The sequence below is a fragment of the Ruditapes philippinarum genome, unplaced genomic scaffold, assembly GCF_026571515.1.
Source record: "Ruditapes philippinarum isolate M1 unplaced genomic scaffold, ASM2657151v2 ctg349_1_1_1_1, whole genome shotgun sequence".
Classification (NCBI taxonomy): domain Eukaryota; kingdom Metazoa; phylum Mollusca; class Bivalvia; order Venerida; family Veneridae; genus Ruditapes; species Ruditapes philippinarum.
The window spans coordinates 48,597-63,676 of NW_026861914.1; the positions used below are offsets into that span (position 1 = coordinate 48,597).

At 33.9% G+C, this 15,080-nt stretch overlaps 2 protein-coding genes across 2 annotated transcripts in view; both read left to right on the forward strand.

Moving 5' to 3' along the window:
• LOC132717341 (sacsin-like) overlaps positions 1 to 8,576 on the forward strand; it is a 28,744-nt gene extending 20,168 nt beyond the window's left edge. Inside the window, exon 6 of the mRNA XM_060700781.1 lies at positions 16 to 8,576. Coding sequence (XP_060556764.1) covers positions 16 to 8,576 — 8,561 coding nt within the window. The remainder of the gene's footprint in view (positions 1 to 15) is intronic.
• Positions 8,577 to 9,861: 1,285 nt separating this feature from the next.
• LOC132717344 (uncharacterized) lies at positions 9,862 to 14,362 on the forward strand. The gene is made up of 3 exons (XM_060700783.1): positions 9,862 to 9,986; positions 11,038 to 11,134; positions 13,237 to 14,362. Exons 1-3 carry the CDS (start codon positions 9,975 to 9,977, stop codon positions 13,428 to 13,430), a joined length of 303 nt encoding a protein of 100 aa, XP_060556766.1. The 5' UTR covers positions 9,862 to 9,974; the 3' UTR covers positions 13,431 to 14,362.
• The last annotated feature ends 718 nt before the right edge of the window (positions 14,363 to 15,080 follow it).

Genomic DNA, 15,080 nt, shown 5'->3' on the forward strand with positions numbered 1-15,080 from the left:
AATATTTTGTTTCAGATAGGACAGGGCTTCATGTGCTATCTGACGGCTCCTTTGCCAGTTTAATAGAGAAAACTATGAAAAGCGAATTACAGTACGATAACTGTATTCAAATAGATGTTATTGAAATCGGCAGATATAACACGTGGCTGAAAAAAATATGGGAGCTTATACAAAGGCGATTTTCCAAATGTATGGACTCTTTCTCTGACCTCCCCATTTTCCCTGTGTATGGGGTGACAAAGAATACAAAGTTGTCGCTGCATTCTTTAAAGTCTCCAATATTACGAATTTCATCACTCAGAACTAGAGAAGATAGACAGCTTGTGCTTTCTTCGCTTAAACTCTTGTCAATTACATTTTTTGATATTGTCCCAAAGTGGATAAATTTTGATGGTATTAAGGAGTACATACATACAGAAACAGCTGACAGTCTTGAGCAACTTTTTTCCAGAATAAACGACAAGTCAGTATACGAGTTTAATCATGAGATATCATCTGAAATGAGCTCAGCTTTACTTGAATATCTTTCAGACAGAGTACGTTGTGAACTTAGCGACGTATTTAAAAGAAAAATACAATCAATGAAGCTATTTGAAGGTCAGTTTTCAAAAAAAGACAGTTGTCTTGTGTCCCTTAAAGAAAACAACAAAATTTATACAGGAAAAGCAATTCCTGTCCCGTTTATAGAAAGGACAATAGTTCTTCATTCTGAATCAGAAATTTCTTTTGCAAGGTCTATTCAAGGACAATTCATATCAGATTTATCACTCGTTTACACTACTTTAGCAAATGCTCAAAAATACAATTACGAGGATCAACTTACAATTATAAGATGGGTAATAATCAGAAGAAAATACATAGATGATGAGGATATTCGAAATATTTTGAGAAAAACAAAATTTTTGAGAACAGCAGATGGTAACATACACGAACCTCAAGCATTATTTGACCCGTCAGACACAACATTATGCTGTTTGTTCAAAAATCGCAATATGGTCCCTGTAGTCGATAATATGGATCAAAAGTATATTGATGGATTGAAAAGACTCGGATTGAAGTCAAAAAATGACCTGAGTACATCGGATATTGTTCAAGAGTGCACAATTGTACACGAAATGGCTGAAGGAAACATTCAAATTGACAAGGAGAAATGCAAAGCTCTACTGCACATTATGAATGAGAATAGTAAGTTAGTTTTACCGGAATTATTGAACAAGAAACGCTGCATATACATGGAGGATCCATACCAACGTTGTAGCCAAAAGAATTTAAAGATACCACAAAAATTGAGAAAACCGTTTTCGCAATTTTGCTTCGCGCCAGAAGTGAAAACTATTGACTATGCACCGCTGGTAAGCTCTGTCCATCACCTAATGGAATGCAATCAATTTCCAAAGTTATCTCGTGTTTTCTGTTGGACAGTACCCCCGGAAATAGACAATGTCGCCCGTCAGCTTTTAACTATTGTCCAAATATATGAAAGTAGATTAAAGCCTGAACTTCTTCCGATCGTAACCCATATATATAAATGGTTTCGGGAACAAGGGAGATTAGAAATTCACGACATTGGTGTCACACTAAAAACAGTGTTTTTTGCATATGGCAATCGGTTTGTGTGGGTTGGAAATGGATTTCAAGCACCTGACCATGTTTTCACTGAAAGAAAAGAAAACGATGTAAACATGGATCCCTTTATTACTCATCTTCCCGATGAATACCAACATTTATCAAATTTTTTCCTTCAGCTTGGATGCCAAAGGTGCCAATCCTATAGAATGTATGTCCTAACATTGGATCACATACGACAATCCATTGAACAAAAAACAATCCACTCAGTTTGTTCTACGAAAACTGTTTTATGCATTATCATTGCCATTCTAAACAAAATAAAACAACATCATTTTGAGGAGTTCATTTCAAGCAAAGCGGACTTGTTCTTTCCAGTTGTTTGTCACGAAGGGAATGATATAATGCTTAAATCAGTAAAAGAATGTGCCTTTTGTGATGCCGAATGGTTAAGGGATATCGAGGTGGAAAGGGAAAGTGGAATATTCTGTGTGCATCCAGATGTTCCAATAACTACTGCTAAAAAACTTGGTGTTTGTTCACTTACGAGCAAGATGTTAACTGACACAGAAGCCTTTGACGAATGGGGTCAGGAAGAACCACTTACAAGACGGATAAAAACCCTTCTAAAAGACGGGTATACAGATGGTTTTTCGATTGCAAAAGAATTATTGCAAAATGCTGATGACGCAAAAGCAAAGAAATTTTGGATTTTATACGACGAAAGAGAAAACAAAGACGCCAGATCACATTTACTAAGTGAAGGCATGGCAGAATTTCAAGGACCAGCAATATGGGTATACAATGAGGCTAGATTTAGTTCAGAAGATTTAAGAAATATCACACAGTTGTATGGTGAGACAAAAAAGGACGATGCTTCAAAAATTGGAAAGTTTGGATTGGGCTTCTGTGCTGTTTATAATATAACAGACGTTCCCAGCTTTGTTACTGGATCAGATTTCGTAGTATTCGATCCTCACACAAATTATTTAGGAAGTGCATTGCCTGGAAGAAGACCAGGTTTAAAAATCTCATTGAACCCTAGTCTGGTCAAAAGATTTAAAAATCAGTTCAAACCATTTGAAGGCATATTTGGTTGCAATCTGATGACAAATATGCCATATTTCGATGGTACATTATTTCGACTTCCTCTTAGGACCATGAAAAGTGAAATAAGTAAAAAGCTGTACACACCCTCTAAAGTAGAAGAATTGTTTAAAAAAATCATGGATTTGTCTGCAAATATGCTTATATTTAATCAGAACATTCAAGAGATAAAGCTTTTTCATATTCCAAAATCGGAAAAAGATCCTAGAAAGTGCCAGATCTGTTTTGAGGTTGCGAAAAATACAGCACACTTGAAGAACAACTCTGCATTTCATTCCTCTGTAGTGGCTGAGGTTATGAAAAGGAAAGCAGAGAAATGTTTACAAGATAATCCACTGAAGGTCTTAAGTAAAATCACAATATTTGGTAAGAGACGCAACGACATAATTTCTTCTAAGAAAAAACAGGAGAATGTGAAGTCCTTTTCTGGAAATTGGTTAGTAAGTTGGTCAACTTGTACGGTTGATAAATCTATCAGTCATACGTATGAAGAGGAAGGCACACTTCCACTAGGAAGTATAGCGGTCCCAATAATACACAATGAAAAGAATCTGACGCTTTTGCCTCTGGAACGTATGGATAGTCATTTTTATACAACGGGACACTTATTTTTCTTCTTGCCGTTGCCAATAGAACACAACTTTCCTTTTCATATTAACGGTCAGTTTTTAGTTACAAGTGATAGGAGACACCTGAAAACAAATAATGAAGACGACATGAATCTAAAAAAAAACGAGTGGAACGAGAACATATTGCAAGATTCAGTTATGCATGCTCTTCTTTACATGCTAGAAAATGTGAGTAAAATCGGGCACGTAGTCGATTACAATTTTACCCAGCTTTGGCCAAGAGACGACAAATCAATATTCCGGTGTCTTCAAAAAGCATTTTACACCACGATTGTTAAGTGTAAAGATTATGAGGTGTTTGAAAGTCATGGAAAATGGCTTGATATTTCAAAATGTGTCTTCCTAGATGAAGAATTTCTCTCAACTGATGTTGGCGCGATTGCTTTTGATATGTTGTCTTTTGTGACGAAAAATGTAGTAAAAGTTCCAACAGATATATATCAGATGCTTTACAAAGCAGATAGAGAAATTATTCGGTTAAGGACAGTAATGAAAATACCTTTTTTTCTCGAATACTTCCTGCCAAGATTACAAAATTTTGGGAACAATAACGAATTGAAAGAAAAAAGGAATAGATTACTTCTTTATGCTCTTCAACTGCGTGAACATGCAATCGATTCATGGCTAAATAGTAACCAGTGTATACCATCATGCCCACATGGTACGCTCATGTGCCCATCTGAAATGATTGATCCTTTTTGTCAACTTGCAAACTTATTTGAAATTCCAGATGCGGTTTTCCCAGATACGACATTTCAGGTTAACTGGTCACTTAACTGTTTGTATGACCTCGGGTTGATCCGTAAAACGTTAACAGATGATAAACTTCTAGATAGGACACGTTCTGTTAAATTTTTGACATGTAGTATTTGTGCTTTTGAAAGATCTGGGCATCTGTTATCATACTTGAGCGAAAACGCATCAAAGCACGAGAACGTCATTGAGAGACTCCGGGATATTGAATTCCTTCCAATAAAATTGAAGCCTGATAATTGGCATTTTCTGTGGCATGGTGGTGGTGGTCAGAAACAGAAGCAGTTAAACAGATGTTCTAAGCATAAACATTATCATCAGAAGAATCATCTATTTACTTGCCCACAAAAAATGTTTTATTCTGATTGCACAAACCTTGTTGGGTGTTTGGAATATGTCCTTGCAGAAGATGTCTGGTCTTGTAGAAAATACTGGCTGAAAGACAATGTTGAAGATATGAAGATAGTGCTAGCAAAAATTGGAATGAAAGGTATTCCGAAAGAAGATGTAGATTATCAAATTGTTACAGATCAACTTATATCGATTTCTTCTTCAAGCCAACGTAGTGCATGCTGTGATGAAAATAAAGCCGTAATTGAAGAAATTTACCAACACTTAGATATGTCATGCAGAATGGAAGGAGAAAATATAAGAAAAAGCCTTGACGGTTTAGAAGTTGTCTGGACAAAAAATACTTTTGTTTCACCGAAAAATGTGGCAAGTGGTGGAATTCACCATAATTGCAATCCTTACCTTTTCAAATTGACTGATTCCCCTTTGAAGAAGTATAAACGATTACGCGAATGTTTAGGCATAAGAAAGTTTTTCTGGCCAAGACACGTTGCACTTTCGTTACAAAATATTAAGAACCAGAAAAAAAAGCGTTGTCTCACAGAATCTGAAATTGAAACAGTTATCAATATGTTGCATACACTGAAAAATAGTTTGCGGCCTGCTGAAATAGACGATGTTAGTGTAATCCTCTGCGATGAGTTGAAAGCGGTGTATGGACCAGATAGTAAATGCTGCCTGAGAGATATGAAAGAAATGTGTTTTAACGACCTTTTTCACGACGATAAGACTACGTCAATGATCTACTGTCATGATCTTATACCAAAAGCATTAGCTGAAGTATTTGGGGTCATGTCAAAGAAGATTCGTTTATTGGAAGAGGATTCAGAAGATGTAGAAGATTTTTGTCAAGAAGAATTATTAGAAGTAAGATTGAAAAGACTAGTTGAGAACTATCCATGTGATAGTGGAATATTCAAAGAACTGATACAAAATGCAGACGACGCAAATGCAACTGAAATCCATTTTCTGAAAGATTTCACTACACATCCCGTCAAACATATTTTTGACAAATCTTTCGAGCCTTTACAAGGCCCGGCTTTGTGTGTGTTTAATGACAGCTCGTTTACAAGAAGTGATTTAGACGGGATAAAGCAATTGGGTGTTGGAAGTAAATCACGTGATCCTTCAAAAACAGGACGTTATGGTGTAGGATTTAATGCCGTTTATAATTTAACAGATGCACCGTCATTATATTCTAGAGGCCCGGAATTAGAAAAAGGCGAAACTCTTTTTATCTTCGACCCATTAGCGAAATATTTGCCGAATGTGAAAAAGTCAAACCCTGGAAAACGTTATAAAAACGTCAAGAGTATCCGGAATCATGCATCAGATGTCATGGGAGGCTACCATGAACCTTATTTCATGAAAAAAAGGAATCAAATGGGAAGTGTGTTTAGATTTCCATTACGTACTAACGACATGGCAAAACTGTCAACCATTAGAAAGAAAGAAACACGTATGGACACAGTTTCAAATATGTTAGACTCGTTTTGCAAAGAGATGAATGAGGTACTATTATTCCTTAAAAACCTTAAAACTATTAAGGTGTCGTCTTTTGACAAAAGTTATACTGAGGAGTTTGTGATCCATGCACACATGACTGAAGCAGAAGAAAAGGAACAGAAAGATTTTTTCATAAACGAGTTTGCTATTTTCAAGAGCAGTTCAATTAATGATGAGCTTGCATGGGAAAGGATTTTACAAATGAAGCAAAAGTACGTTCTTTATGAACTTGACATCCAAAAAACAATACATATTAGAAGAGATATGTGTGAACCAGCACAAACAAAGGTCGTGAAAAAAAAGTTGCCCGAGCACAAAAAATACACATTTAAAGATACAATAACAAAGAATACGAAGTACATAGTGGTACAGATAATTGGTTTCAAAGATATAGATAAGGTACCCCAGATCGTGCAGCATCAGTATGAAAATGGTGGCATGGACCTCTTACCTTTAGGAGGTGTCGCTTTGTCAATAGGGAAGCAATGTAATACGTATGAAGACGTAGTTTCACAGAACAATTGCAACGTATTTTGTTTTCTTCCTCTCCCGGTGAAGACCGACTTACCATTACATGTTCATGGATATTTCTCACTCGATCACGAAATAAGAAGGGGTCTATGGAAAGCTGAAGTAGAAAACAAGTGTGGCAAAACATTGTGGAATTTAGCGATGATTGAACAGGTTATTGTCCCTGCCAATGTCATTTTGATAGAGTACGTGAAGGATAAAATGTTTAAAAATGTGTTGAAAATATCACCATTTGAAAAGATTATGCGAATTCTTAAGAATTTTCAAACTTTGTTCCCCGATAGAGAGAAAGTACAGGACTTCTACTGGCAACACATGTTAAAATGTGTTTACAAGAATTTAATATCAGAAAATATTCCATTTCTACCCGTCCTCGAAACAGCTATACAGCCAAGAAATGGAAGTGAAAAACAACGCATTGCTAAGTTGTCATGGACTGCTCTAGAATATGAAGGATTCACCTTTAAAGCGTTCGACAACTTTGAGAGTGAAGGAGGAAACACTGAATCGGATTTCAACAATATGTTAAGATCTATTGGAATGCGCATAACAACAGTATCACCAGAAATGAAAAGTTCTATGAAATTTGCTGGAGTCGAAATAAGTACATTACAACCAATGCATGTCATTCAATTTCTATGTTCATTTAATTTCTCATCGTTGGATAAATGCAACATACAAACAAACAAACCCATTGAAAAGACATCTCTTAAGTCAAAGGAGTTGCTTTTGCAAATTGCGGAATATTGTCTTCAAGACGAAGAATATTTCATAACTAATATAAAAAATATTCCGCTTATGTTAACGCAAGATCTCACCATACATACCTTACAAGAACAAAAAGTTTTGTTTTTAGAAGAAACAGGATTAACTTATAATTTGTTTCCCAGCAAACGATCGATGTTTTTGCACAAATCGGTTTCGAAGTTGATTCAAACTAAGATTACAGACTATCAGATAAAAACTGATGAAACTTGTAGGCAGTTTACACTTCAAGATTTGGCGAATCTTGTTCGCGAAACGTGTCTGTTGGATACAGAAGTTTGTGCGATTACAGCTTGGTATAAGGACAATCCTTCTGTAGCGTGGATACGACAGTTTTGGAATTTGTTTTTCTATCTTTTACCGTCCACTTACAAGCAAGGGGAAGATATTATGAAGAAAGAATTAAAGGTTATTCAGGACTTGAGAGTTATTCCTGTAGTAGATAGCTTAAGACAAAATACATTCCTTGTCAAACCATTAAACAAGAAATATTTAATAAACATAGGAAGTTTTTCTCAGAACGAATGTTTGCACAAGGCATTTAAAAGTCTTAACTTGCTTGAAATTGATGGTGATCTTTTTCAGCATAGACGAAGAGAAAGCAATTGTCCAGTGTTCAATTACCTGTTAAATCAGATACCAAAGTTTGATAGAGCGAAACATATTGTTGAATGTCTACATTTAAATCTAAGCAGAACTTCTTACTCTGCTATAACATTAAATGACTCAGTTGCGATTTTGAAATACTTTGATGTTTATCTTGGCTTAGATACGCCCAATGAAGTATTTACAGACAAACTTGCGGAAATACCCATTTTCGTTTCACACTTCAATGAATGCCTGGCAATAAAAGGCTATGAAAAAGTGTACGTTGCACCATCAGATTTCCCGATATTTGGACTGAAGGATATTGCAAGAAAAACCAAAACTTTGGTGCTTAAGGCAATTGAAACTGATAAGATATTTAGAAAATTAAACATACAAATGCTTACACATTATGAAGCTTACAGAGACTTAATTATACCCCATATACAGTACATAGAAGATGAATCAATTTACAAACATCTTGAGTTCTTAGCAAACTTCAACGAAACTAATACGCAGGAAGTATTCTATTTGTTAGATTTGTTGCGCACAAAACCCTTGATATATATCAAAGAATTGAAAAGACGAGTTAAGGTTTCCGAACTGTTTGATCCTGATCAAGTGATATTTACATCATTTTGCACATGTCAAGAGCTTGTTCCTATAAGATATAGGTCTCATGTTCTCCTTAAGTTTCTCCGATCATTAGGACTGAAAACAAAAATGTCTATAGACTTGTTTTTACAATTTGCAACAGATATATATGCAAAGAGTTTCTTTTGAAACATTTTTTTGTGATGGGGGGTTCATTTTTTCTCTCAGGCAGTTTTGATGACTTTGCTAAAATAAAGTTTATTGTGCCAAATCCAACAGACGGACCCCTTTCAAGCATTCATAAATTTCACAATGAGCATCAACTTATATGCTTTGAAGAATCAGTGCTAGCCTCGTCTATAAAAACTTGTTGGACAGTTTCGAACATCCTTTCATGTCAAGCTGATCCTACAAGTCAATGTCCAGAATATCAAAATGAGTTGGTACAAAAATTGAAAATTTGCAGAAAACCTAATCTCAAACTTCTTATTACGCACTGTTTAAATGTGTGTAAGAGTGTTTATGAAAATCCAAAAAAACTAAACAAAAATACAGTTAAATTATTGCAGTCTGTAATGGGAGATATATATAAGGATTTGAGTGTCTATCTTAAAAGTGGCGAACTAGGAAAACACAATGTCGGGGAGCTCCTTGATATGCCAGTCATATTGGTTCAGAAGATTGGAAAACTGGTTTTACCAGAAACTATTGTTATGAGTTGTAAGGACGATGAAGAAATTTGTCCATTTCTTAACAAGTGTCCAGACGAATACATACAATACAAAGACCTGTTTCTGTTCCTTGGGGCTACAATTGAGACGTCGTGTGATTCTTTTGCGTCTGTGTTATTTTCAATGAGTCAGTCATGTGGACTATCGAAGATTCTTCTACCTCAAGAAAAATTTGACGCCACCAAAGCAACGAAATTCTTTTTTAGTTATCTATCACAACAGTCTGAAAAGGTGAAGATAAAGGACAAACACTGTATTATGCTGAGCAAACGTGATACCTTAGAAGTTTCAAGAAACCTTGTTGTAAAAAATAATTCCTATTATCAAATGCAACTGAACAGGGTTAACAACTGCCAATGTTTGTATCTAATAGAATTTGAAAACTTACAAGAGACTCATTTAAAAGTAGAAAATTGTATAGACAGTTTGCAATTTTTACCACCAAGAAATAGGCCATATCTTCTGACAGATATTGTTTGTGAGCGAGTAGTATTGAAAAATATTGTTGACAAAGATAGCAGAACTTCTTGCAAATTTGAAGATTTCATTCACTGTCGTGGTTTTACCGACGGCTTTGTGCGACTTGTGAGGCATTCTTTCAGGATAGAAGGTCGCAATTGGATAAAAGATGAAGAGATTCGTTTGTTAAAACACTTGGGAAATATACAGTTTCGGCATGCTTCAGGTATAGAAACATTACTTGAAATTAAACCTATCGAAAATGGTGAATTACAGTCAGCCTTTTCATTACTATGCAGAAGCAAGGCGGTGGCAAAAACAGGCAAAGTCCGATTTGCATAATAGTGCGATATCCCTCCAGAAAGCACCGAGTAATTCGTACAACTGGGTTTGCTATATGGCGCATCAGGTATGATGATATATTTTAACACATGTTCAGTCAGCCAGCTACATTTCCCTTTTCTGTCATTGTAATAAGTCTTTTATTCGCACTAAAAATTTCTTGACCCAGAGCTTAGATTTTTAAGATATAGAAATGATTAGTTAAATTGATCAACAGTTACATAAATCATGCTACTGGGGCTAAGGAACACATGGTTGTATGGACATGTTTGATAAGATAAATCTTAAAAGTCCTCTGAAGCATTATAATGCCGAAAGCAATTTGATATTTGTCTTGCTTAGTCAACTTGAATCTTTCTACAAATGTTTTATAAATCATGCCCCTGTGATCAAAATAAGTGCTAACTTTACTTTACATAGACCAGCATAGTATTAATAATGTATTTAAAACGCAATAAAGTCTTCTAATGTGAAACTACAGTGTTCAGGGATTAGAATTCTGGTATATTGTCCAGTAAAGTTTAATAAAAGTTACATATATTGTGCCTCTGGTCCCCGGGGTATGAATTAACCCTAGTTCTAAAGGTTACTTAGTTTTTCAACATCATATATAGGGAAACACATTTTATACCTTTTCTGGAAAATTTCTAGAATGACAGCCCATATATATAGCATGTATTTAGCATGTAGCCTTTAAATAATACTATATAAATCATGTCTCTTGGTTAAAAATGGCCGTGAATTTAGTTTACTTAGTCAAGATAGACTTTGATAGGAAAATACATTGAATTCAACAAGAGTTAAGATATTTAGCATGTAGCATTTCCCGGTAGATTTCCAGAAACGATACATTCATAATGACCCTTTTGGTCAAAATTTCTTCAAAATAAAATCAAGTTATAATGTTCAATTATCTGATATTACTTATACAATGTATATTAAATTGTATTCTAGAAAAAAAATAGACTGTATATTTTTGTCTATTTTATGTGAGCCATTTACAACAATAAATTTGCTATCTTTCTAAGGCATATTTTTGTCCATAATACCTTTTTATACTTTTGCTATCGGGCGTTTGTTTCCTCTTCTCATCGGATCTAATGTTTTTTTATTGAAAGGCTGCCGAAAAATCCTTAAAAGCGGCTTGGTATTCAAAGGATGCTAACAAGATATATACAGTCAGATACAGTCATAATTTAAATCATCTTGCTTCTGGTAAGTAAATAAACCAAATCAAGGTTTGTTATGTTTTAGCTCACCTGAGCACAAAGTGCTCAAAAAGAGCTTTTGTGATCACAAGAAAATCTTCTTCTCTGGAAATGCAAGGGTTATATTTTAGATTTGTAGCAAGAAAACATTTTCTAGTGACCTCTACAAAATTGGTCAAATTAAAGTCCTTGTGTCAAAATTTGCGTCATGCTTTTTCCTTATATGCATATAGTAAAAACATAATAATACTTCTTATCTACAACTATTCAGACTTAAGCTAAGGTATTTGGCATGAAACATTGTCTATTAGACCTCTATCAAGTGTGTTCAAATTATAGCCATGGGGTCTAGATTTACCACACCTCGGGCAGTCATGGACTTTCCTTATGTGTATAATTATAGTAAAAAGTAAAATCTTCTTTTCTAAACAATTAAGACTAAAGCTTAGATATTTGACTTGAAACATGGAGCTTTACCAAGTTTATTCAAATTATAGCCCGGGGGTCTAAATTTGCCTCACACCGGGGTTAATGGAGTTTCCTTATTTTTATATAGCTTAGACTTAAACACTGTGGCCTTTTTATGTTTGTAAAGCTAGAGATATGAAATTTGAACTAGATGCACATTTGTAGATGCAAAATTGAACTTTTACATATGTTTGCCCAGATTTTGACTAAGTGATCTACTTAATATGTGAACAGAGCAAATGACTTATAGTACAGTTCATAAGGTGCAGGTGCAGAACTGAACTTTATCCTATATTTTAATTTTGACCTACTTTTAGTAAAAAGAGCTAACGCTGTGAAATTTACACTATATGCACAGTTTGAAATGCAGCATTATAGTTTGACCTAGATCTTGACCGAGTGACCTATTTTGAGAGCTATATCATTAATATTTCAACTAATGCTACAGATCCAGGCGCAGAATTGAACTTTGAAATCAGTTGACCTTTAAAATTTGACCCTGGGACCTGTTTTTGTAGTTAGATCTACATGTTTGAAATTTCTACTAAATGCACAGTTTCAGATGCAGATTTAAACTGTGATATCAGTTGACCTATATTTCGACATAATGCCTGCCTTTAATTCATAAATATTAATATCATCAGACCTCTGTTAATTTGAACCTTTATACTCAGGTGAGGGATATAGGGCCACCATGTGATTTCATTTGACTTATTCATATATACCTTCTGTATTTAAGTCTGATGAAGGTTTGGATTTTACATTCTTTTCAGATCCAATTACCATACAAGTGGCCTTTTTCGGATGTATTGCCATGCTGTTTAGTTTACACCATTAATTTATATTATCAACATCATTGAACAATTTTGAACAATCTGTTGCATGCATAGTCGTATCTTCAGCATACATTCCGATGTTAGAGAGAGCTTATCACCAACTTAGAAAATGAAGAATACTTGACCTAGTATAGACCCCTGTTCCACTATTTGAATAATTATTTCAATATTTAACAAGATTTGTCCTTGATTCATGATACGATTTGAAAAGTTTTATTGGTGAGTTTGAACTTATTTAACAATATGTCATGAACTACCAAAGCAATGCCTTCTTTAGGTCTAAAAGGTACTGTCCCTACAAATCAACTGTCATCTAAATCCTTTGCGAATTATTTTATAAGTCGTATTATAGCTGTTGCAATATTTGTTAATATCATTATCTATTAATATGAACAAACTGAATTGTACAGGACTAAGTATTTCAGTAATTTTATCTTGGAAAATTGCATCATGTCAATGTAAAGCCTCCTTCAACAAAGTTCCCCGAGAGTTATTTATGACGTTATAGTGACGAGTAGAAGATCGGGAAACAAATTGTCCTCTTTACTTATTTACATATAGAGAGCGGACCGGTAGTTTCATTATTGTTTATGTATTTTTAACAAAACAAATTTCATTTTCATTTTTCTTTGATTTGACAATTATATGAAACGATTTATCTAAAAATAACAATTTTAACCTTTGCAAAAGCTAAAGGGCGCTTTAACCTTAAGTTCTACGCAAGAGCATGCTGATATTGTACTCTATGAGCAGCTCCTGGCATACTGTTACTTACCATTACATATATATTACATTTTTGTTTTAGATTTGGGATCTGACATAGACACTCTGGCTGGTAAGTTAGTACGTTTAACAGGCGAACATACAAAAATGAGATACCCGGATGCTGTCCATGGACAAGAAATCCCAGAAGAAGTTTTTGACAGACAAACGGCTGAATCAGTGTTGTCATTCGCTGAACAAATCATAGATATTGTCGAGATCAGATTTATAAAATGAACAGAGATTGGGCGTGGAACAAAACAATTAAAAAACAGTTGGTGACAACTAATCCGCAAGCCATATGTGTATAAAAATATCCAGATAAAAACTAGTAAAACAAAATTTCTATTAAAATGACGATAGTCATGAAAATAAAATGTAGAAGAGAGATACTGTTAGTTTGTACATGTGAAATTAAGAATGCTATAGTATTATTATTAACTTTTCATTGTTATGTAGTTCTTATCTAGGATCATTACTCAATGAAAACTCATGTACATACTTGACTCATGTTCATGGAATATGCTAAGTAAACGTCTTTTTTCTGAAATAATTCAATTAAATTTAACATGATAGATTTGTTTTCTCATTGTGTTCCATAGCAGATGGAACCTGTAAGGAAAAATTTTACGTGTATAAATGATAGGTTTCTTGAGTATGTATGTGATTTGTTAATCTCCACTTGATGGACAAAAGAAAGTCGCTGGCTGTGAGAGGATAAATACGCAGACGACATGCAGAGTGACTAAACAGAAGAGAGGCATAAATAGGATGAACTTGACTTGTAATTGTTTGAAAACAACTTTGAACTGCTTTTCATAGTTCACAATCTATATAGTATATTTGTGTACAATTTAAATATATTCAGTACATTGCATGTGCGTATATTTTGTCAGCTATTTGTGGGTATCATCGAATGCTAGTTCCTGTTTACTTCACAATATACTTTATATAACATCATAAGCGGATATTGAACATTTTAACAATAGAAGTGAGTATTTATAGAAGATCAGTTGTAGGTTGTTGTACATTGTCAGTTGTTTTACATTGAAATTTATATTTTGTATATTTTGATTTTCGTGTGTATATTTTTTCTATTTGAATTGATGTCCATGCCTTTTTTCATGTTTGCATTGACATTTGTATATTTTTACATTTGAGTGTTGATATGTCCACATCTATTTTCATGTTTGCATTGACATTTGTATATTTTTACATTTGAGTTCATATGTCCACATCTATTTTCATGTTTGCATTGACATTTGTATATTTTTACATTTGACTTGATATGTCCACATCTATTTTCATGTTTGCATTGACATTTGTATATTTTTACATTTGAGTTCATATGTCCACATCTATTTTCATGTTTGCATTGACATTTGTATATTTTTACATTTGAGTTGATATGTCCACATCTATTTTCATGTTTGCATTGACATTTGTATATTTTTACATTTGAGTTAAGATGTCCATGTCTATTTTCATGTTTGCATTGACATTTGTATATTTTTTTACGTTTGAGTTGATATGTCCACATCTATTTTCATGTTTGCGTTGACATTTGTATATTTTTACATTTGAGCTGAGATGTCCATATCTATTTTCATATTTGTATTGACATTTGTATATTTTTACATTGGAGCTGATATGTCCATATCTCCTTTCATATTTGTATTGACATTTGTATATTTTATATTGGAATTTATATGCATATATCTATTTTCATATTTGTATTGACATTTGTATATTTTTACATTGGAGCTGATATGTCCATATCTATTTTCATATTTGTATTGCCATTTGTATATTTTTACATTGGAACTGAGATGTCCATATCTATTTTCATATTTGTATTGACATTTGTATATTTTATATTGGAATTTA